Raw genomic sequence first — 27,807 nt, forward strand, 5'->3', positions numbered from 1 at the left:
AAAAATTATCATTATGTTTGCTGTACTTCATACAAGCGTTTTCTATCTCACAATATATAATTCAAGAACTTGAAAAAAGTGTTAGATAATTTCCATATTTCGTTAAGAGAACACTGTTATGTACAAAAGGAAGTTTGAGAATTCCATATTTCGAATCATGTGATTTTGTCCCCAGTTCCTCGTCAGTCCGGAAAGGCTGCAAACACGACACACTCACATTCTCACGTGAGACTTGAAACCTTCACGAGGGTAGATAAGTTACCCAGTAGAAAATATTAATGGCGATGAACGCGGCAGGAAAAAGAAATCGAGACACTTTGTCTATTTTACTGACACTGTTCAGTCCCAGTGCATTCCGAACATGCTTGTTGAACTTTCTGTTCCTCTTGTCCAGAATGCACTTGCCCCATTTTGTAAGGCATTGTAAACACCTGTTGCAGCCGCCTTCTGTGAATATACCGCCCCCTGCAGTTGTGGAAGTAGTGAGATAACTCTCTTCAAGCTGAAATCAAAAAGTTGATTGGTTGGTTGGTTGGTTGTTTAACACCGCACTCAGCAATATTCCAGCTATATGACGGCGGTCTGTAAAAAATCGAGTCTGGACCAGACAATCCAGTGATTATAATAATGAGCATCGATCCACGAAATTGGGATCGATGACATACATCAACCAAGTCAGCTAGCCTGACCTTTTACGACAAGCACAGTCGCCTTTTACGGCAAGCATGGGTTGCTTAAGACCTATTCTAACCCGGAATCTTCACGGGTGAAAACAAAAAGTACATACATAGTGTATTGACTTTTAAACCATTTTAACAGTTTTCCATTTTTGTCGAATCTGCTTTTGTATGGAATATGTTCTTACTCTTCAGTAATAAAATAGTGATTATTTGCTGTTTTAATTTAGAACTATACCATGAAGCAGACTGATTAATCATCTCATTTCCAGCACTCATGTTGCTTTTGTATGAAGACATTTGATTTGTTTTGCGCTAATAGACCTTTTATGGTCTAAGTCGCACCAAAACCCAAATACCATACCGTATTAAAACAAAGTAATTCTCTGAGTAAGAGGGGCGGGCAAGGAAGCAGTGCTACTAAAATGAATACATAGAATCAAAATACAGCAGAGCCATAGGCATGATCTTCCATTGTGAGAGAACATGAAGAATATACTTTTATAATAGCGAGTTGGGTTTAACGTCGATTTGAACAGTATTCCAGTTATATCACGGTGTGGTAGCTTTATGTGGGAGAAAAGGCAGAAGTGATGCAGGTGTAAGACGTTTACCACTTTGGTGAACGCCACGAGAACGGGTATGGTGGTGGCAAACCTAGACATTATCGGGGCGAAAAAACAATCATAGGGTTCAGGCGTGGACAAGGGACGCAACTCTGCACTGTAGGTTGGACGACTCGGCCATCTCTGTCCCCTAGAGTTTTGAACACAAAATTGTTTCCCTCGTTCTACTCAAGGTTATTGAAATTACGGCGATAAACAACAACATGATATCGAAAACTCCTCATTTGTGAACAATAATACGATATGCGTATAACGCTGTACACAACCAAAAGAAGCACATGTTCTATTAGGTGTTTGTGGTTCATCATATAAGTCTACCATTTCTTCATCAGAGAGACCTGGGATTTGCTTTCTTCACACCGTAAATAGTTTCATGCGCAAATTGCACTTTCCCAGGAGAAATATAATATAGGAAACGGGCGCGGTTCGTACTGGGTTCGTACATTTTGTACAAACACGTGTCAAATACATACTTGTGTTCCATAGACAGTTCTGGTTATGATTGCAATATACATTTTGAAATATCATTAAAACACTTACACGTCTCCAGCCGTGCCCTTCGAGATATAAATCTAAGCGTCACGACCATGTTGCAATAGAGTAGTTACGGTGTATAATTGTGTTCATAAAATATTTTTAACTAGATGGTAATAATGTTTTCAAACCATTTTAGGATCACCATTTCAAAACATTATAACATTGATTATATTCTTTTCATGAAGATGCTTTCAAAACAGCATAACACAATGTTTCTGAAACATTTCTGGAACCATACAAATTCACGTGAATAAAACATTTTAACAAACATTTCCAAAATGTTTTGCAAAAACATTTTATGAACGTTGAAATCAAATGTTTAAAAAAAAGCTGCTAAAACATTTCTGGAACCATATAATATCACGTAAATAAAACATTATTTAAAAACATTTCTGGAATATTTTACAACATTTTAGAAACGTTATAATCAAATGTTTAAAAAAATGTTTCTAAAACATTTCTGGAACTATACAAAATCACGTGAATAAAACGTTTTAACAAACACTTCCAAAATGGTTTGCAAAAACATTTTATGAACGTTAAAATCAAATGTTTAAAAAAATGTTGCGAAAACATTTCTGGAACCATACAAAATCACGTGAATAAAACATTATTTAAAAACATTTCTGGAATATTTTACAATAACAGTTTAGAAACGTTATAATCAAATGTTTCCGGAAAATGTTTCTTAAACGTATTTGGAAACATACAAATTCACGTGATTAAAACATTTTTTTCAACATTTCCAGAACATTCCGTGAAATGTTTTGGGAATGTTTTTATAACATTTTCGTGTTAGCTGGGAAGGCTGTCTCTTCCCTGACACGCATTCACGCTGTATCAACTATATATACTATATTTACTCTCTTTATCTTCCCCTCCCTCCTTCCTTTATTTCTCACTCAATCCTTCTTACTCTTTCTCCTTAACTCACTCTTATCCATTGTCCGCTCCTACCTCACCCACTGTGTGTCTCACCCCCATCACTAATTCAAATCCTATTGTCTAAGGCCCCTATAGTTAACTGTGCATCCCTTATACCATCGTGGCTTCGGCTTGCCTAGATTATGTTATTCTTTTATCAGTACCATAACCGAGCTCTCACCTCCCCCTCGCTGTCGTCGCTCATCATCTCCCGATCGTCGGTGCTGTATTTTGTGAAGTAGTGGACAGCGGCGAACTGGACAATGGACGCCATGACAAACAGGAAGCACATGACGACGTAGATGTCCAGTGCTGTGTAGTAGGCCACGTGGGGGAGGTCGTCTCGGTTCTCCAGTGCAAGGAAGGTCATGGTCAGTATGGTGGTCGTGCCTGCAGCAACAGTACCGGGTTAGAGAGTGGACATGTCTGCCTCCCTCGAACAAATTGTATGGAAACCAGCCTATGAATTTGTTTTCTATTGTGAGCGACACACACACACACACGCACGCACGCACGCACGCACGCACGCACACACACACACATATGGTGGGACATGTTGTCAGTACACAATGCTCTTCAACAACACGATGAGCTGACATTTGGCTTATCCTAGCGAGAATGGTTTATTGTGTAGAAAGGAGATGTGCACAATCAATAAACATTTCTTTCTTTTGGAACGTCCGTAGTGAGGAAGTCTACGAGTGGGAGGCTGAAAAGTTCTGAGCCCAACTATGATTGACTGCGTTTATGGATTATTCTTCGGAGTTCGGAGGATGTTCAATGAGTTCCAAGCCATGGCGACAACAGACTAAGCAACACACCGCGACTTTAAGCCTTGATATTCTCACACGGGTGCCTAAGCATAACATAAGCTATTATTGGTAGGACCTTTCGGGGGGGGGGGATACTCAACCAGAAGGATTCCTTTCCATTGGATTCCCTGAAAAACAGGCACCATCACCTTCCCAGATGATGGAACAAACTTGGCCTTCTTCGTTAGATGTTTCCACTGCTTTGCCTGATGTTTACTCTCTAGTTGATGGTGGTGATCCACTGATTCATCCACGTTACAAATCGCACACCAAAATCAGTTTGGTCTGCTTCACAACGACGTAAATCTGGAGCATCAACCTGGAACATTTCGGAGTCCAAAGCACTGGAACTCAGCGAGCTGAAACCTTTGTCGTGTCCAATTCACCGGTCAGACTGATATAGGCCATGTGGAGTGTGGTGAATCGTCGATAATCCATAATCATATCATATGTGTTTTGTAATCATTCTCCTTAATGGTGGCAGTTGTAGGCCTTCAAGGTCTTGGATCGTATTCGTGGCTCCCTCGTAACAGCGGCAGTTCATCCCTCAACATTGACACCATGATCAGCTGGAGGTACTTGATGATATCGGGTTAGCCAATCCTGTCCATTTTCATCAACATAGAATATTTGATGCCTGGCTGTGTATGTAAGCATGCGACGTATTGTACTATACATCCTTTGTAGTTGGGTTCAGAACTTTTCCGCCACTCCTCGTATGTAGAAATATGGGTTCAACGACATCCGCGTCGATATATCTGAATGTCATGATCAATCCGAATATAATCTCTGACATGTTTATTGGAGCAACGTGTAAGGTAAACACATCGTTAGCAACTCTGTTTTATCGCGGTAATTTGGTTTATTATACCGCGGCCACTTATATGATGAACTACATATTATGCACAATATGTGCAAGGACGAACGATGTAAGTGTACATTGAAACTCAGAGTAGGTACATGAAACAATCAAGTCCCTGTTATATAGCAGTTCAAGTCATATATCATTGCAGAGCAATACCTTTTCAGTGTTAGTCTTAGAAAATTTAGTGTAGCACTTGCAAGATTCCGATGTTCATCACACGATCTTTTACTTGAAAAAGGTAGATATCAAAATATTCCGAGAGAAAATAAGACTGTCCACTATGTGACCTAGGATTCATTGAGGACGAGTATCACTTTTTACTAGTATGCCCTCATTATGATGAACTAAGAAAAGTATATTTACCAAAATATTTTCATGTAAACCATTGTACATTTAAGTTTAAACTGTTAATGACCACTAGCAACATTAAAACCATAAGAAATCTTTCTATGTACATATATCATGATTTTATACAAAGAAAACAAGTTTGGAAATTATATGATTGTACCAATTGCTCCTGTAATCATGATTGTACTATAGGCCTGTGGCCCCCTCAGTACGTTGAATAAAGAAATTGAAATTGAAACAATCAACTTTAAACTCAACAAAGCAAACCTGACAAACAAAACTTTTCAATTCACTTAGAATATCGACCTTAGAATGAAATGGAATTTTCCAAATATAAAACAATACGAAAACGAACGTTATCAATGCTCACATTTACTGCATAATGTGCTATTCACCTGACATCAAAGGCGTAACTCGATCATGATATCTTTAGAAATCTTCACGATTTACACAAATCTATTGCTAATGGGCGCGAGTTTCTGTTTGATACCTTAAAAGAATCCGAAAATAGCCAAACCAACGGAAATCTGAAGCTTCCACACTGGTGTATTACTAGGTTTCCTATAACATCGAGGAACACTTTAACTGTATAACAAAGTTCAATACGACATGATAGACAAATCACGTGAAATAACCATACTGCGCTCTCAGACGTCAGATCAATTAACGGTCGGGTATTTCCGGAATCGCATGAAACTCGAGTGAGGTTGTTTCACCTTTTCACTCCAAAAATAATAGTTTCATAATCTATTCAGTGGATTTAATAGTGTCCTTTAGGTCTGTGAGTGAGTGAGTGAGTTTTTACACCGCTTTTAGCAATATACCAGAAATGGGCTTCAAGCATAAACACGAGGTGAATTGAGCACACTTCTTCGGCAGAACGACCAAACGCTTTCATGACTTGGCTACCAAGTAAAGCATGAGAGACCCGCGGATGAATGCCTGACCTTCTCGTGAAACATATTCTGTTACTTGTGTATTACGTGACAGCACATACAATGAGCCCGGCGACGGCTAACCGGATGAGCACGTCCCGTGTATCATCAACACTGTAAGGAGACGTCTTTTACCGAGAGCGATTCTGTCGGACGTAGCCTCTCTGTTGATCCAGAAGGAGACCCAGGATAACACGACCAGGAGGCAGCAGGGCACGTACACCTGGATGAGGAAGTAGCCGGTGTGACGTCGCATGTGGAAGAACACCGTCAGGATGGAGTGTACAGCTGCAACAGAGACACCCGGTTATCAGTGCACCTGGTGATGGATCCATTAGAATGGGTAATAGATGGCACACACACCCCTGAATTTCATCCCAAGAGTGGTAACGCCGCAGTCATATTCCACATATTTAACGGTGGATAAAAGCAAGTAATACGAGTCTATGCCAGACAAACCAGTGACTGAGAGTATGAGTAACGAATCGATTCATAAGGGTGCGATGGAAAGCTAACATGGAAGACCCTGACCGCCAGATTCCGTTTTTCAATTGTCTCTTAATCAGGACAAGGATGAGTGAGTGAGTGAGTTGGGTTTAACGCCGCTTTCAACAGTATCGCGGCGTGTCAGCTTAATATGGGAGGAAAGCCCGAAGTGATGTAGGTCTCAGACGTTTACTACTTCGGCGAAATCCACGAACACGGGTATGGTGCTTTCAAACCAAGAAACATAATCGGGGCGAACCTACAATCATAGGTATCTGGCGTGCCCAAGGGACGCAACTCTGCACAGCGAACTGCGGCGCTTTGACGACTGGGCCACCCGTGCTCCCAGGACAAGGATGAGGTACTAGGACCTATTCTGAGATTCTAGAAACTAGGTTTAATTGATCGGTACGTATCATCCACCATTACTCCCATATAACAATCTCAAGCCTAGTGGTTAAAGCGTTCGCTCGTCACGCCGAAAACCGAGTTCGATGCCCAACACGGGTACAATGTGCGAAGCCCATTTCGGGTGTCTCCTGCCATGATGTTGCTGGAATATTGCTCAAAGCTGCGTAAAACCATACTCACTCACTCACTCAAACCAGTGCCTGAGAGCTGACCAATGAATCTAGTCATCTAACAAAGGAGACCCTGACAGATTCCGCTTTTCAGTTTGGTCATCGGTCAAACATGAGGTACTGGGGCCTACTCTGATCCGATAATTCTAGGGGTTAGGTTTCATTGATCGATCTGCATCACCCACCACTACTCAGAAATAATAATCCCAAACCATTACACTGACCCTTATCAAAGGTGAGGGTGGCGTAATTAGCAGCAAATAAGCTGTGCAGATATCTATCTGAATAGTCCTTTGTTGTGATTTTCTACAGATTTATCTCTACAGACAAACAGGTGTTGCAGAAAGAGAAACTTGAGGTCGACATTTTGCTTGTTTTACTGCACACCGGGAACACTTGTCGATAATAGTTGGAGGTGAAAGTTTACCCAAGTGACAATGTCAAAGCAGGGCATGCTTACCCTAAACATCGCGTGTCATCACTGATTTGCAGTGACCCAAACATATATTTTTTACAGCTATTTTGCCTCTTACGTCAAAATGGAATATATTTCGTCGGATTATCAGGTTATAATCTGGCTTTAACGTTTCATATGTATTGGTAACATGGCAACCGAGAGAATAACTGACATCGTTGGCAAACCAATGGCAGGGGTAGGGATAGTCGTTACTGCAAGCTTTATGATTACTTATGATATTTGCACTGCGCCTATCCAATTGCAACCATCGCGAACGTCGTCCTTTTTGTCGTTTTGTTTGTTTGTTGTTTTACGCCGCACTTAGCAATATTCAAGCTATATGACGGCGGTCTGTAAATAATCGAGTCTGGACCAGACAATCCAGTGATTGATATCATGACAATTGGGATTCGATGACATGCATCAACCAAGTCAGCGAGCCTGACCACCCGATCCCGTTAGTCGCCTCTTACGACAAGCATAGTCGCCTTTTACGTCAAGCATGGGTTGCTGAAGACCTATTCTAACCCGGATCTTTACCCTTTTTGTCGTATGTTAATGTGCAGATATTATGTGCAGGAATATATCGCATAACTTGATCAATGAAATATACATGTCGGAAATGTGCGAGCTACATTCTGGTATTAAGTTTCAAATCCTTAATGATAAATTGTGTACATGTAGTGTAGCTTTCTGGGTTTAACAAAACACCATGCATCTGTTATCTATAAACTCATGCAATGGTAAAGTTAATTGACTGAACCTTATTCTAAATAATGTGCACATCGATGACTGAAACAAATGGAAACCATCAGGATACCATTACGGAACGTTTTGGTCTTAAATCCCATATATGTTTGCAGTCAGAAAGTCTTGTATGACTTATTTCTTTTATACTGCGAACCAAATGATAGGAAAAGACATTCATTGCTATCTATGGCAGCTTCTACATTCCACCAGCTGATGTAGATCTAATAAACTCGAAATTAGGTAATCAAAATACTACCAAATGTGCATCAATATACTTATAAAGATCGATGCTGCCATCATGACCAAATTAGCTCTGTGATTATACCTACTTTTGGAATTGTCTGGGGGTTTTTTTATAGATACGTACCTCCCTTCAGGTATTTGGAAGCGTTGTTAGCAGGAAGACCAATGATATCAAATTGTGACATCGTTACATCCGGGTATATAGATATCGCCTCCTTGTTGCCATAGCGCCAGATGTATATGACATCGTCGTGGGAATAACCAACTGTTTGCCGGAATAATATGAGAATAAATGTCATTTATTTTAACATTATACAACAATGACATTTCTTTCTTAGAGATACATCATGAGATTACCATCAGCTTATGCTAGCGTTACATTACTTTAATATCGGACTCTTATTGATATCGCGTTTATCAAATTTTTTCCTTTATTCTACTGTTTTAACAATTTATTAAGATACCCATTCATTTGACATACGGTGGATAATTGTATCAGTAAACACAGAATTGTATCATCGCGAATGATATGTATATACTAATCAAAGAAAAACATACCGTCGTCTAACATATTAATAGCTTCCCCATACACGTTTCATTATTTCCTTTACCATATATCTCCACTACAATGATGCTCGTACTCCCGTTTCAGATCATTTCAGCCGATATTCTAATGCGTTAAAAGCAAACTGTTGAGCTATTGTCTGAACATTTACCTAAAAAGAGACCATTTTCATCTTTACCATATCAGTTCAGTTATTTGATTATTTACAAGACTTAAACAGACAATCACAATAAAGTGTACCTAATACCCTGTACTTACAACTTCCCACTCTCAGGGGACATTTCTGAGTATCCATTGGAAACGATTCCAAGTCCATCCTGCAATGTGCCTTTATGGTCAGTCTGAAATGAAGTGAAAACGTAGTCCTGAAGGAGTGAGTGAGTGAGTTGGGTTTAACGCCACTTTTTACAGTATTCAAGGTATACCCCGGCGTGTCAGCTTAATGTGGGGAGAAAGCCCAAAGTGATGCAGGTCTCAGACGTTTACCGCTTCGGTGAAACCCACGAGCAAGGGTATGGTGCTGACAAACCTAGAAACATAATCGGGGCGAACCGGTATTCGAACCCACAATCATAGGTTTCTGGCGTGCCTAAGGGACGCAACTCTGCACAGCGAAGTTAAAGGATGACGCTTGGAAAGATTGTCACTGCTCAAACATACGTTGTTCCCAAAGAAAAATCATGTGATACGAATTGGTATCAAATCGGAAACTTATTGGTTGTAAGTGACCAACATGTTTGAAAACCAAGTGAAAACCATTCACACGTCACAATCGTGTACCATGTTAACCAATATGTTGGTGAGAATAGATATCCATATCTATTTCTCGTCAAGCTTCACAAACTTGTTTGCAAACTGTTTTCGCATAGTTCACACACACCAAACACATGTCTGTACACATAAACCTGCGAACTTGAAGCCACCTTAAAAGATGCAACTGTGAAGAGCGATTGGCGGAGCCATAGATGACTGAACCACCTATGGCCCCTGTTCCCAATGAAACATCGTCTCAAATGAAAGAAATATTGTTCTAGAGCATTTAATACAAGTCAAGTGTACACATCGTGCGGACGTATACCTCATGCGTTTGCATCCTACGTCATGAGGTGGCATACCTATGAAGGGACGTGTATGCACATACATTGTATGTGTGTGTTCGTGTGTGTGGCTGCTTGTGTAAGTCTGGACTAATGCCGGTTTAATAGTGCGAGCCCGCTTAGAAACCATGTCGCAGTTTAACATTGACACCTCACTCACACACAGATTACTGAGTTTGAGCTGACCAGCCCTTGTTTTATTCCCTTAATGTCGAGCGCCAGGCAGGGTAACAAGTACCATCTTTTAACGTCTTACAGTATGACGCGGCGGTAATCGAGCCACAACCTTCCTATCTCCGGCCAGACGCTCTATCCACAACGGAGTAATCCGATAAGACATTGATTAGTCCTACCTCCAAGTAACTATGAAATCAGACCATGTAAGCGAAGCCATGGCTACATCAGAAGAGTACTAACGAGCATACGATATTGTGTTTAGAGCTGTTATAAACAGAAGAGACTATACATAATTATGGAACACAATATGAGAGTTTGCAAGAGTACATTAATATCATTGTCTAAACTTTCATTGTCATGAGTGTAATTATATCAAGTTTGACAGACGTCAGTGAGTGAAACGCTCATATACTATTCTGTGTGGCTCAAGTGGGGAACAGAAGTAATTAATATACCGCTGGAATTACAAATTGATGTAAAACATCAATAACATTATTTAAAGATAAACAAATTTCCATCGAACTAACTTAATGAAAATATGTTGAGTTGTCATGTCACCTGAATTTGTCAATTTTATAATACAGTAAAATACGGTTATAACGAACTCAAAGGGACCACTAATTTTAGTTCGTTGTAGCCGTGGTTCGTTATATGCATATATACAGCATAACTACAGCAAATAGTCGGGACAAGAAAGTAAGTTCGTTATATCCGTCAGTTCGTTATAAGCGTGTTCGTTATAACCGTAGTTTACTGTATTTTAAAGTAAATGTGACTGTACCTAAATACAAACCCCTTAGGTATTTTTGTCCTTTCCAATCATAACTCTGTTACCAAAAGCTACCTTCAAAGGTATTCAATATTTCATGTGCAGCAAAGAAGCCGAAAACAAATTTCATTACTATAAACTTTTTAACCGACATGTCCTACCCGCACAGATTTAGTTTAACAATAATATTTTTATTGCTCGAAACAAGAACCATTACAGTAGTTGTGACATAAAACATGCTCAATGGTATCATTTGAATCTTCCATATTGATGTCCCATCTGTTCAATATATAGGCCTATTTTGGTGCATGGGACTAAGCCTACCATTTAATCATTTCATTACTAGTCGTTACCATATTAATGAGGAAAGGAAACGCCTAATGTAGCAATGACTAAAATGACATTTGATATTTGTAATTGAGTAGAATTGTCATAAAAGGTACCCGAGCTGCAATCAATCACACCAACTTGATGAAATTAATCCGCCACGTTGATCACGCCGTTGCATATATCATGTAGGAATGTCACAAAGACATGGAAAGCCACTCTTTCCCCACTCTCCGTTAACGACAATGGCTCACCACGTGGAATCAATCATATTTACAACGTTAGCTTTCGTATTAGTCTCATGAACAGTTTGAATACAGGTGCAGATTGGGTCAGTGAAATTGAACGCAGTAATCAATAAACAAAGTTGTTATATTTAATAATTCAGAAGGAATTGTTCAATTCATAGGTTATAATAAAAGCAAAGCCGGAGACCTGTCAAATTGTAACGTGTCGTTATTAATCACAAAGCGTGAATGTGTGCTTCCCACATCACATACGACCTATACAAACTGAGGGGCAAAAGAAAGTATAACAAGTTTGATTTCTATGAAATAGAAAATTGAAAGAAATGTTGCAAAATTTGATGATGTATATTCATCCATCAGTCATACCTGCAACGGTTTAGAAAATGTAATATGTGGCTGGGTAATTTTTGTGTAACAATGAATTTATTCAATGAAGATTGGGGTAAGAAATGAAATTGCAACCACATGACACCTACTATGCTTTAAATGTACATTTGTGCCGAATGTTATGCAAATTTATTGATTTTCACAAATGACTAAGATACCCATCAGCAGTTGCGAATTATATTTTTATGAATTTATCTAAAGTTTTAAATTAAATTATACATTTTAACCATGTCGAAAGTACTCTCTGAGTGCTGACTAAGCACCAATACAGTTGAATTTTTTTATATAATATCGCTAACATAAAATATTTTCAATTGAAAATCAGAAATATGATAAAATCAACCTCAGTTTACATATATGAAGCGGACTGACGTTGTGAATATTGATCGTATCTATATCAACTGACATGCATATTGTATGAATTTAACATATAAGAATGGTAAATATTTGATATCTTTTTGTCAGCGCGCACAGAAACACATATTGTACAAGCACGTGCTCATGGCCATGAGTCCTTTTCACAGAAGAAATAAACTTGTTTCTTGTCTCTCTTTGAATTTGATTCATATTAAATCAAATATGTTTAACACAATATATATTTTGGCTCAGTTAGAAAATCCTGTAACAGTACAATTTCTAACGCAAAGACCCGAAACCAGAAGGATTGCTTACCGAATCTTATCCAATACATAAATTGTATCTAGTCTAGCCTACCGTAATGCCATAATTGCTGAAATGTCAGTATCATGACATGGACAAATGGGAGAATCATAACAGAATAATCAAATACATATCACACACTGACCATTCTATCGGAGTGGTGATTTTTCTACTTTTGGGATATTATGACTGTGTATACAGGTGACACTGGATGGCCTACACGTTCATGCTCAGTGTAATGTGTATGTTAATTACTGTTGACTACCAGTATTCACAACCCCTTAAAAGCTATTCAGTTAAAAGTACAGAGCAATAAATCTCAGGCAAATGTGCCAAGCAGTACCTTTGGGAGAAATAAATATTGCCATCACTCTGTAGTCTGAAGAACTTGTTTGGCGAGGTAATGGAATGGAGATATGATCTGCCCCCGTTCAGGAAGAATGTGTCAGGATACCATATCCTCTCCAGCATCCTGCTACTGAGGGAGAGCTCTGAGATCCCCTGCATGGTCGCGTTAAAAGCCAGGCGAGCATCCTGCCAGAACTGCCGGAAGTAGCAGTCCATAGAATAGATCTGGAAAAACAATTTATGACATTGTTTAAACATTTAAGATCCTTTTGAGATTTGGAAACGATAGTCAAATCGGACCGTCCGTGCTGCTGATCATGACACACCTGACTTAACCTCAAGTTAAGGGAATCTTGGAAAATAGGTCACTGTTCATGTTTAGTTAATCATCGCCAGTATCATATATGACTTACATACTTTAGAGGAATCAGAATGGCTATGGGTTTTACCAAAGAGGTTGTAGACATTCAGAGAATTTTACGAAATATGACACTTCGCTTGTCAAAATGAGGCCCGCTACACGCGTCACGCATTCAGATTTGGTTGACAGTGTGGTATCACTTTCAGTCCCTGGACTGTCTGGTCCAGACTCGATAGTTAACAGACCGCCATCACACGAGAAAGGTATTGCCGATTAGTAAAAAATCAAACATTTATTTGTTTTTTAAACTTTTGTGAGTGACGGGTCATTTTACGCCCTATGGAATCTGTTTCGACAGATATTCGCGACTGATTTTTTTTTTGATTCTTTTTTTTTTGGGGGGGGGGGGGCATTTGAATTAACTTGTGTATCAATGTGAGGCTAAAGTCAACAATTGGCCAAATAACACCGAACTTGGAGGGACCCTTCTTTAATGAACATATTCTCTTATACATGAATATGAACACATAACACACACTCAGTCATGATGTAGTTTCTTGCATGTCACTGCGACCAATAAGAAAGACTAAAAAAAGTGCATATTCCAGAGGTGACTTTATTATACGAACCCTCGATTGAGTAATGAGTGAGTGAGTATGCTGTAACACGTGACATATATTCAAAAGAAGTTTGTGTACTATATAGACAAAGCAATTTACAATAAAGATACCCGGACGACGAGAAAATTATGGTGGCAAGAACTCTAGAGATTAGTTATTGATTAGTTGATAAGCGGGTAATTGTCGGAATATCAAGAGTACAGTCATTATCTGCAGCCGCATCCTTTACAGATATACATAAAGTTAGCATCCTTGATACCTGCTGATGAGCGCTAGGGAGCGCTAAAACTATCAAGGCTGGGGGGAAAGGATGGGTGGTGCGATCGTGAGTGAGTGAGTTAAAATTTATGTCGCATCGGCATATTTTCAGCCACATAGCGACGTGAGCAAGTTCATATATACACGGGTGAGTCAGGAATGCGGTGCGATCGTGCGTTGTTATCTGTACAACAGTATCTCACTGCTTTGGTTGGTTGGTTGGTTTGTTGTTTAACGCCGCACTCAGCAATATTCCAGCTATATGACGGCGGTCTGTAAATAATCGAATCTGAACCAGACAATCCAGTTATTGATATCATGAGCATCGATCCACACAATTGGGGTCGATGGCATGCATCAACCAAGTCAGCGAGCCTGACCACCCGATCCCGCTAGTCGCCTCTTACGATAAGCACAGTCGCCTTTTACGGCAAGCATGGGTTGCTGAAGACCTATTCTACTGCTTACACTTGGAACAAAATCTAACGGAATATCAGTTAAAGCGTTGTTTGTATTTTTAGTTATAAACGCCTCATTCAGGCCATATTCCAGCTGTATGACGCTGGTCTGTAAATAATCGAGTCTGTACTAGACAATCCAGTGATGGACATTATGAGCATCGATAACGCGACTGAGGTACGATGACAACAAGTTGTTTGACCAAAACGTTTCAGGTAAAATTTGGAGAACATTTACGCTCCCCTTTTCGCGAACACCTGGTATCATCACTATCTGATAGTGATCAATAAACGCATCCTCATGGTCTTGTCTGGTTTCTTTTGAATATGATAAGCGTTTTGTCGCTTTTATTTATAATGCAGTGGTCATATGACGGTGGTATGTAAGCCAACACCTGGTTTCATCAACATTTGATAGTGATTCATAAATACATGATCACGATAAAATACAACGGACTCTGCTTTAAGCTCTTTATGTGATAAGGGGCGGTCGGGTAGCCAAGTGGTTAAATCGTTCGCTCGTCACGCCGAAGACCCGGGTTCGAATCCCGACATGGGTACAATGTGTGAAGCCCATTTTTGGTGTTCCCCGCCGTGATATTTCTGGAATATTGTTAAAAGCGGCGTAAAACCAAACTCACTCACACATTTATATGATTGTTGAAACAGTTTGGTCGCTTTTGTTAATAGTATTGTGTGTCAACCATATACAAGACAATAATCAGCATCAGGACAAAGGTACCGACGGGAGCATATACATTTATGACTGTATTTCTGCTCAACTTTACATTTGTGTATCCAGCATTTGGAACATCGACGTCTTCATCGCGTCCACTATAATGACTATCATGGTGCCTCTGAAAGCCTCAGTGGCCCGAGCATCACCACGGCATCTTACGTAACTGACGTTGGATTTCATTTGAGCTGAATACCTAATGAAAAGCGGCAGTTGAAACGAGTCTTGAACTCGTGAAGATTGTGCAACACGTGCAACTCATTCGGACTGTGCGACTCCTGCAGTCTGTGCACCCCGTGCATGTGGATCTGGCAGCACTTGAGTCTGGAATTGTGTGCGTTCTTCAGACACAGTGGCAGAAATTGAGATGGCGTCGGAAAAAAAGACACGTACTGGTTGACTTTATTACATAATCATCGATCAAACATATTTTCCTCTGCCCAATCATAAGCCAATAGCAGTCGGTCATTAAGTCAGCGTTATCTCAATACGTGTGCACTGGGAGCCTGTCTGATCTTATCGGCCATTTTCACATAATTTACAGCTTTCACAAAACCCCTTTGATCCAGAGACATTTGTTAAATTAATTTCTGTTCAATGCAGCTAATAATCAGGAGTGACGGTGATATAATGTATTATTCACTTCATACATTCCGTTCATGCCGAACACCAGTCACAAAGGGATATGAGTACATGTATCCTTAAACACTAAAGAAACGCCGCTCCAATTACACACGATTTTAAAGGCGTTATAATTGCTTTATTCTACGTTTCCTCGCCACTATTTTGGACCGACTTGGCACAAATACCAAAGAGAATGGTATTGATCATATGACACTGGCACTCCTGGAGACAATGACAGAATAGAAGCATTGGGGCATTAATATCTGAAACAGTGGAACGGTTTATTGAATTTGTAAACACTTCATCATCGTGTTTTGCTCAAAATTAAACAATGTTTCAGCGTTTAGGAAAGCGCCCTGCACTCTGGGGTGAAGCTAGTAAAGTGTGGTGACCCCCACCGAGTCTCCGCTACCAACATCGCTTAATCCTGACGTCTTTGTCATCATTGGACTATGCACATGGTCAGATGTCACCATATTAAACATTTTGCTTGAGTTATTCTTGAGCCAATAATATACAGCATACTCATAACAGTTCTCAAAACATGCAGGCGCATTGGTGGTGAAACAATCCTTGTATCTCTCATTTGTTTGTTTGTTGTTTAACTCCGTACTTCACAATACTAGTGAGTATGGTTTTACGCCGCTTTTAGCAATATTCCAGCAATATCAAGGCGGGGGACACAGGAAATGGGCTTCACACAATGTACCCATGTCGGGAATCGAACCCGGGTCTTCGGCGTGACGAGCGAACGCTTTAACCACGAGGCTACCCGACCGCCCTCACAATACTAAGGATACATGACGCGGCATGTGCATACAAATTATCTCACCCTGGCTTCCCCAGTTAATAATGTATGTTTGTTTTTTGTTTAAAGCCGCCCTCGGGAATATTCGAGTTGGACTTGACAATCCAGTGATTGATAGCATTAGCAATATTATGCCAACGAGGTACGAGTCAATCCATTACGTTGTATCTTTCTACCAAAATAATTTCCTGGGGACAAAAGCAGTAACATTGAGATGGTCCGCAAACACTATCTGTTCCTGTTACGAATGTCTGTGCGTGGTTAATCCACCTCACTACGACGCCATTTGTCGGGGGGGGAGGGGGGTTCGGAAATCCAGGAACGGTGGAGTAGCCTTGTGGTTAAAGCGTTCCTCGTCATGCCGAAGGCCCGGGTTCGATTCCCGACATGGGTACGATGTGTGGAGCCCACTTTTGGTGTCCCCCGCCGTGATATTGCTGGAATATCACTGAAGCTGTTAATCAGGGTGATTTAACTGGGAACAGTTCAGTCCGGATAAACGGGGCTTAGCATTTCACGGATCCCTTCTAAGTCAGATATGGTGGTTGTGAAGCTATAACGTGATCTCCCGTCTCTGTAACAGGAGTCAGTGAGTTTGATTTAACGCATCTTGAACAGTATTTCAATTATATCACGGCGTGTCAGCTTGATGCGGGAGAAAAGCCCGAACTGATGCTGGCCATGTAACAACAGAACGAAATCTACATACCGTGACTCGGAGGTTCAGCTTCCGTTAGCTTTGGTTAGCTTTGCATCGCGATATAACTTAAACCGAATTAAAAACGTTTATACGGACATAGGGAGTGAGTTAGTTGGGTTTAACGCCGCTTTTAACAGTATTCCAGTTATATCGCGGCGTGTCAGCTTAGTGTGGGAGAAAAGCCCGAAGTGATGCAGGTCTCAGACGTTTACCACTTCGGTAAAACCCACGAGCACAGGTATGGTGTTGACAAACCTAGAAACATAATTGGGGCGAACCGGGATTCGAACCCACAATCATAGGTTTCTGGCGTGCCCGAGGGAGGCAAATCTGCACAGCGAATCGCGGCGCCTTAGACGACTGGGCCACCCGTGCCCCCAATTTCTCAATTTATCTGGTGTTGAATGTAGATAACCTACACACTTGTATCACATGTACTCGGTCATCCTTCCAGTCGACTGGCTGCATTATCCCGGAGGATATCACATTTAAAACAATGCAATATTATTTGTTTCTTGTTGTCAGTGTGATTAATCCTCAGAGATTGTGTTATGGAAATACACCAATACGCGAAATGAATCATCTGATAAAAAAATTCCAGTCAGAAGAGATACAAAAAGCTTTCATTCACATTGAAATTTGTAATTATTTATCTATTCTAAAACGACAGTGTAAATCAGGATGAAGGGAACTGCACTAAGTATAGGTCATTCCTGAGATGATGGAGACTGAAGAAGGGTATTATTTCATGTTTCATTATTCCGTATCGACAGTTCTATACGCAATTACTGTCGGTTGCTGACTGATGGTCGTGCGTAAGTTTCGTATTATTTTATGAGTATCATATTTATTTCAACGAAATTAAATTTCATTTTGTATCGGTATGTTTAGACCCAATAAGAAGCGATGGTACTCAATATGTCCATGTGGGTCAACGGGTTTGTCATTAAGCTGTCTTTCTGAAGTGTGCGTTCATATTTATTACAAAATATAACCTTGAAAACCGAAAAACGATTAAGTTTCAAATACAACACTCAACATAGATGAACACAACTTGTCTCATTGTGACAAGGAACTTAAGGACATGTTTTCTCTTTTCACGACCACCTGGTATTTTGTCCTTTTCGCCCAATGGAGCCACCAGCTTGCTTTATCTGTTTCTTATGCACACGAGTCGGGAGTTTCTGTTCGGAATGGCAAAGTCAAAACAAGGTAATTTAGCCAAGAACGTTAACTAAAGCTTCAGGTATTCCAATGATCTGATATGAACGTTAACTTAAGCTTCAGGTATTCCGATGATCTGATATCGTTCAATAACCATCAATTGGCCAATTCCCTTCTGATCACCCACCTGAACAAGAAATAAAAGAGACCAGTGAGACCGCCTCATCTGTTTCATATTTAGATCTATGCATAACGATTCAGAGTGACAAGCGCTCTCCACGTGGCTGTATCACAAGAGGGATGACTTCAACTTTCCAATAGTCAACTTTCCCTTCATGTCGAGCAATATTCCAGCAGCTCCAGCCATTGGTGTTTACATTTCACAACCTTTGAGATACAATCGAGCATGCCCTTTCTACTATGATTTCAAAGAGCGCCATAGGACTCTTGCTGAGAAGTTGTTTGATAAACGTTAAAACATTTTAGACCTCAGTAAAGCTTTCAAAAGTTTTATGGCAGACATGTGGAGAATATTTCCAAATTTGACGCACCGCTGACAAAAATGATGTCCGATCCAGTTCCCTTTTTTAATTGTACCACATGTTGCAGTGTTTTGTCAGGTGAACATTTGACTTGCCTTTGCATGTGTTTGTGACGGGTGCCACTGGAGGGGCAGGATACGCTCACCTTTTCGCGAACACCTGGTATCATCACTATCTGATAGTGATTAATAAACGCATGTTCATGGTCTTGTCTGGTTTCTTTTGAATATGATAAGCGTTTTGTCGCTTTTATTTAAAATGCAGTGGTCATATGACGGTGGTATGTAAGTAATCGACACAAACCAATGGTTGATAATATTAGCAACCCTCCATGCCTCCACGCCTTCTGCGATGACACGCCATAAACCAAGTCACCGAGCCTGACAATCTGATCCATTAAGTCGTCTCGTATATAATGAGCGGGCTGTGTATAAAAGAACTAATACTGAAAGAGGTTGGAGCTGATGCTTGCAGGGGTGAACTAATGTTAAACCTATACTGGGTGAGTTGTGTTGAACGACGCATTGAACAATGCTTCAGTTATAGTACGGCGTGCCAGCTGCATGTTGGAGGGAAGGACACAGGGACACAGCTGGTCGCAGGCTATGGTTACCACTTGGTTAAACCAACGATCATGAATACAGGCATGACATACCAATGATTATGACCATCCAAACCGAAATCACCACAATGCTAGTTTTAGAAAACGTAGGACTATCTACTTCAGACAATGATGACTTCATCAAAATTGTAAATTGTTCTTGAAATAAACCAAGTTAATAATCTTCCCATATTCTCTTAATGGTGACCGCCTCCGCCATACCAAAAGACGTTGAAAGACGGTACTTGATGTTACCCTAAGGGATCGGCATTAAGAGGATAAAACAAGGAGCGTATAAGTGCAATGCTCTTGAACGGAACGTTATTCCCCAACTTACCCCCTCACCTCCTAATAGTAGCCACGCATGACATTCGCTTCCAGTCGAACATATCATAAAATTGGAAAAAGGCTTGAACAGATACAAACGTCTTTCAATTTTTGTTCATGTTTTGTTGGCCATGTGTACAACTGGTATTATTATTTGACCTGATTAAAAAATAAAATCCATGAAAAAAACAAGTATCAATTCTCGCAGGGTGCGATGTATGTACACTGTCCCTTATTCAATTAACCAAAGATTCGGTCGATAGCAACAACTACCAATTTTTCATCTCTTTTATTGCACTCCCTACTTATTCCGTTCGACATATGTCCGGAAACCAACGTAAAAACACACCGAATGACACTTAATCTGATGCGGGAGGATTTTTTGCAATCTCCAATGCCAATCTAGTTTAATTAAAGTCAGATTGCTCTCGCAAAATCTAGAAAATTAACCGCCCTGAATGTATTTGTTGGACCCCATGATGTCATGTTCCGCGAGACGCGAAGATAGATTGGAACTAAAAAGTGCCTTCCTTAAACACATCTAGATTAAACTGTCAGTAGAAACACACCGCCTGGCTAATAGATACTTTTATGTATAGTCCTCGCTCAGACATAGCCATTGAGTACATTGTTAAACATGTTGGTTATTACTATATAATTGTACTGTATATCAAAACGCTGATAGATGGCCAAGAAACATCAAGCTGACCCAAACTAACATTATTCTTCTTGAGATGCCTTTCAAAATAATAATTCTACGGATGATGAAACATCCATGGTATATAAGGTTAATATAATGGCATTTGAACAAAATAATGTTTTGCCAAGAGGCAAAATCATGATTCTTTAGGTTAAATGAAGGTCTAATGATTTAAGGATTTGTACGGACTAGGAGACAGTAATGTTAAATAAATGTACATGTATGAGCCATAGCTGATTTCTAAAGCCAGATTTATAGGTTAGTAAAGCCAGTAAGAAGTATTATCACATCAAACACATATATAGAAACAGTGATGAACACTTATTACAGTTTTCGCCTTATTGATTTTTTTGAAACTATTTTATTGAATATATTCCCACGATACCTCGAGACACTAAGGATCTGAAACTGCATCTAATACATATACAATGATGCAATATAATTAACCTTATCCAGGCCTGTGCTAGCGGACACACATAGGTACCTGTTCAGCGTCACAGACAAGGACGTGACACTTCATCAAGAAAAAATCGCATATATGTCGCGGTTGTTGTAGAATGTTCGTGTTACAAAAGAAACCCCTTTATCCACAATCAGCTATATAAAAGAAAGTAAAGTCCTTAAGTCCGAAGTAAATGCTCTCTAAATGTTCTCCACCGCAAGGAGATATAAACGGATAATGTGTGTTATGGCCAAGATTATTGTCCAGTCAGAGGAACTGAAAAACAACCAAAGAATAAAGCCAATAAGCATTTCCTTGTACACCACGTTCAGAAGATCTCCGCCTGGTTATAAGAGGATGTTTCATTTAGGTTGGGCATGATGCTTTGAGTTTGACCAGCAACCGCTTGGTATGGCCAGAAGCTTGACGTCGACGGATACTAATATGTTTTACAGCCTGACGCTCCACTTACCATATCCTTCTCTGACATTGGGCCCATGGATCGAACCAGGATGTCTGTCTTCACGACGAGAGGAGGACCTGGAAGATAAATTGGACTCGAACACTTAATGCAAGGGGGACGACTTGAGTACAGTGGGTTCGTCGAATGAATGAAGGCTGTTAGCACTGAATTTGTCAAACTATTATTCGGTGTTAAACTCTGGAAACATAAATCATTATCCGGTTGCAAAGAGGGCGAGCCCGAGTTGAGACAATATCAATCAATGTCGGTTTGGAGCCATTGACAAATTGTCCTCATTTGGCTTGTAAGGTAAACGTGTCCTTGGGGAACAAATATATTAAGTTGGCAATGCTCCGGGGCAGTTTCCTTAAGAATCAAATTTCGGGTTTATTGCAGTTAATTAAATTAATAAGTCGACAGATGCCTTTCTTCACCCTGAAGGAAATTTAAATTATGAAGAGTTAACGGAACATGTTGTTGAATGGCCATAGCATGGCATGGTTATATATCAATATTACCGTCATGGTGGAATTCATCCTACAACCAACCACAATGCTCAATTATGTGTGTCTTGGAAGTCTCGAGGGACAACATGGTATAACTCCACCACAATCAATGATCATCTCGCCCAAGGTCTATGGTGCGGTAATCCTTGGAATGGTGTCACATAGTTCAAATGTAAATTCAAGCAATTAGTCCGCGGAAGAGGTATGTTACATTTATTATATGCCTTATATAAATGTTACAGGTAAAGACTGAGCCTGATTGGAAACTTCATGAGGCAGCAATACAGCCAGTAGCACCGCTGCTACTACTACTACTCCTACTACTACTACTAATAATAATAATAATAATCAACCAAGCGAAGTGCCATATCAAATAGGCCCAGACTCAGTTTTTCAAGGAGTGACTATCTGAATGACTACTGCAGCGAGTTTATGTACAGTATGTTGAGAAATTCAGCAATCCTGCAGTCCTCCGTTTGGATGAATTCAGCTGGACTGAAAAGTGAAACAGAAGGCTTTCTGTTTGCTGCTCAGGACCAGTCACTTCCCACTCGAAACCGTCAATGTGAGATTTTACATCACAATGTAAATATGAAATGTAGATCATGTAATGAATTTAATGAGACTTCCAACACATTGTCAATGGATTCCCAGCTTTGGCACAAACACAGTATCTAAAGAGACTCGATCATTTTATTACCGTCTTCTCAATGCTTGTGGTTTTGACACAGAGGTCATGGAAAATGATACATACAAAATTCTTTGCAATAGGACCAGCTTCAGACGTATCCAGGCCAACAAATCGGATCTTGTCCCTTTTGACAAATCCAATGAAATCATTTTGTCCCTTTTGACACTGATGTGATTGACAAGATTCAGGAAAAAACATGGCAAATATGCAGACCTCTCTTTCGAAATGTCACGCTTGCATCCCAAGTACAAAGTTGACCGACTCCCCATTGTTCTCTGTGTTCTCTGTGCCTCCCAATCTGTTGACTGACATTGGGAGAGTAAGCGGGTTTGTTACCAGGAATACAGCCCTTCTGACAATCTGGGTAATGCAGAAGCCGGCAGTGTTGGGGAGTCTTCACATTCTCCGAAAAGTTCTAGGTAGGTTCGCTTCCTGTGAAAAGGCCCTTTCGCTGACTGGGCTGCTTGTAGAGGGGGCAAGGGCCCTGAACTGATAATGAGCCAAAACCAGTCGGACTGTGCCAGGATCACCCTCTTTGCTGCATTTTTTTATTTTGACCTGTTCATTATAACAGTAATAACAAAGATGTCTTATGGTATCGATAATGTTAATGAGGAAGGGGGGGGGGGGGGGGGGGGGGGGGGTAGGTGAAATTGACCACTACACAATACTCATATTGTCCTTATAGAATGTTCCATCCTGTCTTCTATATACAAACTTGATATGCTTATCTAGGTTCCTCCCACAAACATTGGATGCAGGCGGAAGAATATAGTTCCTTGAAAAGATTACTGGTAATTAAGTTAACGCCCTAATGTAGAATGATGCCATATGCTCACCTCCGAAACCCGGTCTCAGTCGTCTGTCATAATCATCCAAGAGACTGTCTAGCAGCGTCGTCATATTCATACCTCCCCCATAGTTCCAGGCAGAGGACGCCGCGACCTTCAGTCTTCAAGGACATACAAGAAATGTAAGTCAATTGTCTGATGTAACCTTCGTCAGCTCACCGTTACACGTCTTAGAAAAAGTATTTTGCGTGTCAAGAATTACTGTAATAATTTGTAACAAAAATTATGTCCGGAGCAATTCCCTATTTTGACTTGAACCATATGCTCCCGTGTTTTGTTTAGTTTTTCAGATGAACAGTTGTTTTGCCTGTGCATGTTTTTGTGATGGATGACACCGGTGGGGCAGGATACGCTTACCTTTTAGCAGACACCTGGTATCATCACTATTTGATAGTGATTCATAAACATGTGTTCATGATAGAGTCGGAATCGTACAATCGACTCTGCTTTTAGCAGAGATTTCTATTGAATATGGAAAGGGTTTTGTCGCTTTTATTTCTATAAATAAGTTCTATTACATTGCTGGAGGCAGGGATGGAATAGTGGTCTGAGGCGCCGCTATTCGTTGTGTAGATCTGCGTTCCTTAGCCGTGTCAGAAACCTAATGATTGTGGGTTCGAGACCCGATTCGAACTAATGATATTTCGCGGTTTGTCAGCTCCCGTGGTCATGGGGCCTAAGACTGGTGTCAGTTCGTGACTTCGTCTCATATGAAAATGACTCTCACTCACTCACTATTACATTGCTCTTACTGTTATTAATATCATTTTAATAGTTACTTCTAATAATTACAAGATGATGTGCATATATGCATTTATGTAAACTAATGTAAAATCTCTTTAGTTCCATTTCTTATATCTCGATTTTATCCTTTAATATACTCGATGTATCGTTTATGGTGCCGGCAGAATCATTATCAAAATTGGTAAAATAACGGTACTCCTTTTGTCGGATAATTGGAAATATTTTGAAGTAAACGATGTCCAATTACCGTGCGTAAAAAATAAATGTGAACATTCTAAACAGTTTACTTACATTAAAATCGAAATCGTTAATAAACTCTCCATGACGCTTTTACTGGCTTCGATCTCCTGAAATAGAAAAAAATATCACGTTATCTCGTAAACAGATTGCCAACAACGCCGTATACAACACTTTGAAACAACCCAATAACACTTCAAACCGCAATATGTGTTCATGTTATAACACACTTAGTTTTTCCATGACACAAAATACACCCAAAATTGTTATTTTTGAGAACTTCACACGTTACGAACTGATTTTATATTCCCCCATGCTGCAGGAAATAACCACTCTCAGGTATTAGCTATAAAGAAGAGAGGAAGTGTCACTATCTCAGGACCTGATCGTTACTTTATCTCGCAACCTTTGTTCGATCTAACACCCAATAAAGTTAAGCTCCGGCATAAAACATAACAAAGGCTCATACGGCCCCTCGAGGGGTCTTACAAGGGCATACTCGTCTGAGAATTTTGGCAATAATGTATATTGATTTGGCTCTTCTGTCCAAATCCATACCGCAGAGTGAGTCATTTGTTTCCTTCGTCAAGGCAAGTGTTCTTAATTTAAGTGATAAAAGACCACAGAGCCACCTACTGCCAAGAATATTGCCCTGGCCTCTTAAAGCAGCCTCAGTCTAATTTCCTTAGCCTGTTTCTCGTTTAGTGCTCAACGGAACTATCCTCACCTTAATGATTCGCTGTGACCAATATTAGATTTTGCAATACAAAAACCCAGAGAGACGCCCTGCTTACATTTCTTCAACAGCACACCATTAAAGTTTCGATTAAAGTTAGAGTTATATAAAGACCTCATCATAAGAAACATGGCAATTTCACACCTGCTGAGAAATTTCCACATTACCAAATGAACACAAATATGTTTTTATGTTACATTTTGTATTTGTTATCAGATGAACTTTTCTAAACCTAATTTGCTGCAGATTGGTACTGCCACGGAAATATAATTGCAATGTATAGTACAATGACATTATTAACTAACTCCGAAATTCCTCCACTGGTATAGTAATAGTGTGAGCTACAGTGTATTGAAAATCAGTACTGCAGTCGTGCATTACGTCTACGTGTATGGTAATAACATGTGGTTGGTATGAAAACCGTTACTTTTAAAAGTGTCAATTTGATAACGAAAGGTACCGCAATATTTCAATTTCAATTGGTACAAGTAAATTAAACGCATTTAAATGAGAAAAAATGAATTCATATGAAATGAAATTGCGTTGCGGTATTAACTCTACTGGTGATCGTCAATGTAGGTTAATGATTTGCCAATTTTATTTCGTTTGGACCATTTTCCTTTTCTGGTAAAAGAAGGATTTACGCATGTGAATACATGTATTTGATTTTTTTATTATAACTGAGAATTATAGCTGGCCACCTTGTCATGGATTATAGCTGAAAACAACGTGATTGTAGTCGATAGGACATGACTATATAACACTCATTTCGCTCTCATTACACATCAGTCAGCGGTGTATGAGGTACATACAGATGCAGATGCCAGGCACATAGACAGTATTCATCCATACATAGATGTTCGTGTTCAATATGTACACATATATATATTTCAGGAGGGACCAAAAAGTTAAAGGTTTTTATAAGTATATAAATGTATAGATCAGAGCAGGGGTACTATGGTGCCAAACGACGACTTGGACTTTTAAACACAGTAATCTGTTCCTGAAAAAGATAGGGGAAAAACATTTGCTATTATGTCTCACTACCAAAACATAAAAACTGTGGGCAAAAGAAACTAATAGCGCACATATATATATATATATATATATATATATATATATATATACACACACAAGTATGATCCAATATATATACAAGTATGATCCAATTGCAGAAGAGAGTGCTCAATACAAAGTAGAGCATAAATACAGATTTGAGTAGTATACTTTCCTTATATCATTTTGCAACTCTGGGTTTCACGCGCCCATGGTATTGCGTACGATCATCAGGCATAATGAAACATGGTTTTCAGTTTGACCCTTTCTTTTTTGCTCGGCTTGGGGGTAGTCCATGGCGACAGGTGGAAATGATATATATATATATATAGTATGCTGGCGCTTAATAATATTTTTTTTAAACATAATTATATTTCAAACTTTTAAAAACAAAAATCGCATAATACATAACAACTGATAGGTATCTGAGACATCTTATCTTTTTAATTCAATAAAATTGCTTTTTCAGCACAAATTAACAACATTTCAAACATGGTAGGGATCATATGGCTGTAAATTCATTTCTTACCCCAGTCTTCATTGAACCAAGTTTATTTTTACACAAAATTACCCAGGCACAGATTATTGTTTATAAACTGTTGCAGGAATGAGTGAAGGTTAAATGGACATACTTAATTTAAACAGTTCTTTAAAGTTACAATTACATTCATGACAAAATCGGTACACTTTCTTTTTCCCTCAGTTTGGTTTGTTCACTGGGCAGGCTGAATGTTGGATAGTCTGATTCCTCCTTCAATGAGACCGCCTCCGTGGTCTTGCGGTAGAGCGTCCGCCCGGAGCGTCGATCCCCGACCGCGTCATACCAAAAGACGTTAAAAGATGGTACTTGTTGTTACCCTGTCTGGCGCTCGGCATTAAGGGGCTAAAACAAGGACTGGTCGGCTCGGAGTCAGTATACTGTGTCTGAGTGGGGTATTCATGTTAAACTGCGGCATGGTATCTCAGTGAGCTAGCACTATAAATCGGCATCAGTACGGACTGGTACAAGCAGCCACACACACATACACACACATACATGCACGTCGCTATATAAGTGCAATAATCTTGGACGCGACGTGAAACCCAATTTCACCTCACCTCACCTCACCTCCTTCAATGAAAACGACATAATTATGTTGAAGCGGTGATTGGTCAGTCACAGCATGAAGTCCTGTAGCCATTGTCACTCATGATCGTTGAAAAGTGTACTACATTCATAGAGACACAACTTGCATCCAATTCTTGATTCGCTTCAGTATTGATGAACCTACTACTAATTGAAGTTGATTATTTGATCTTAGACGTCCGAAATCTCAGATACATTGGATATGTTGATATGATATATGTGGTATATTCGCGGTCT

The 27,807-nt window shown here is 39.8% G+C and overlaps 1 protein-coding gene across 4 annotated transcripts in view; it reads right to left on the reverse strand.

Moving 5' to 3' along the window:
- Positions 1-5: 5 nt before the first annotated feature.
- LOC124146040 (gamma-aminobutyric acid receptor alpha-like) overlaps positions 6-27,807 on the reverse strand; it is a 104,917-nt gene continuing 77,115 nt past the window's right edge. For all 4 annotated transcript variants that reach the window (XM_048387898.1, XM_048387899.1, XM_046516091.2 and 1 more), the window contains 9 exons: positions 24,707-24,762; positions 23,660-23,772; positions 21,633-21,700; positions 12,815-13,044; positions 9,065-9,147; positions 8,366-8,506; positions 5,860-6,012; positions 2,946-3,154; positions 6-502 (listed from right to left, as the gene is read on the reverse strand). In XM_048387898.1, coding sequence (XP_048243855.1) covers positions 242-502; positions 2,946-3,154; positions 5,860-6,012; positions 8,366-8,506; positions 9,065-9,147; positions 12,815-13,044; positions 21,633-21,700; positions 23,660-23,772; positions 24,707-24,738 — 1,290 coding nt within the window. In that variant the 5' untranslated portion in view covers positions 24,739-24,762 and the 3' untranslated portion in view covers positions 6-241. The remainder of the gene's footprint in view (positions 503-2,945; positions 3,155-5,859; positions 6,013-8,365; positions 8,507-9,064; positions 9,148-12,814; positions 13,045-21,632; positions 21,701-23,659; positions 23,773-24,706; positions 24,763-27,807) is intronic.

This window comes from Haliotis rufescens, unplaced genomic scaffold, assembly GCF_023055435.1.
Source record: "Haliotis rufescens isolate VD_foot unplaced genomic scaffold, xgHalRufe1.0.p SCAF_7, whole genome shotgun sequence".
NCBI classification, from domain to species: domain Eukaryota; kingdom Metazoa; phylum Mollusca; class Gastropoda; order Lepetellida; family Haliotidae; genus Haliotis; species Haliotis rufescens.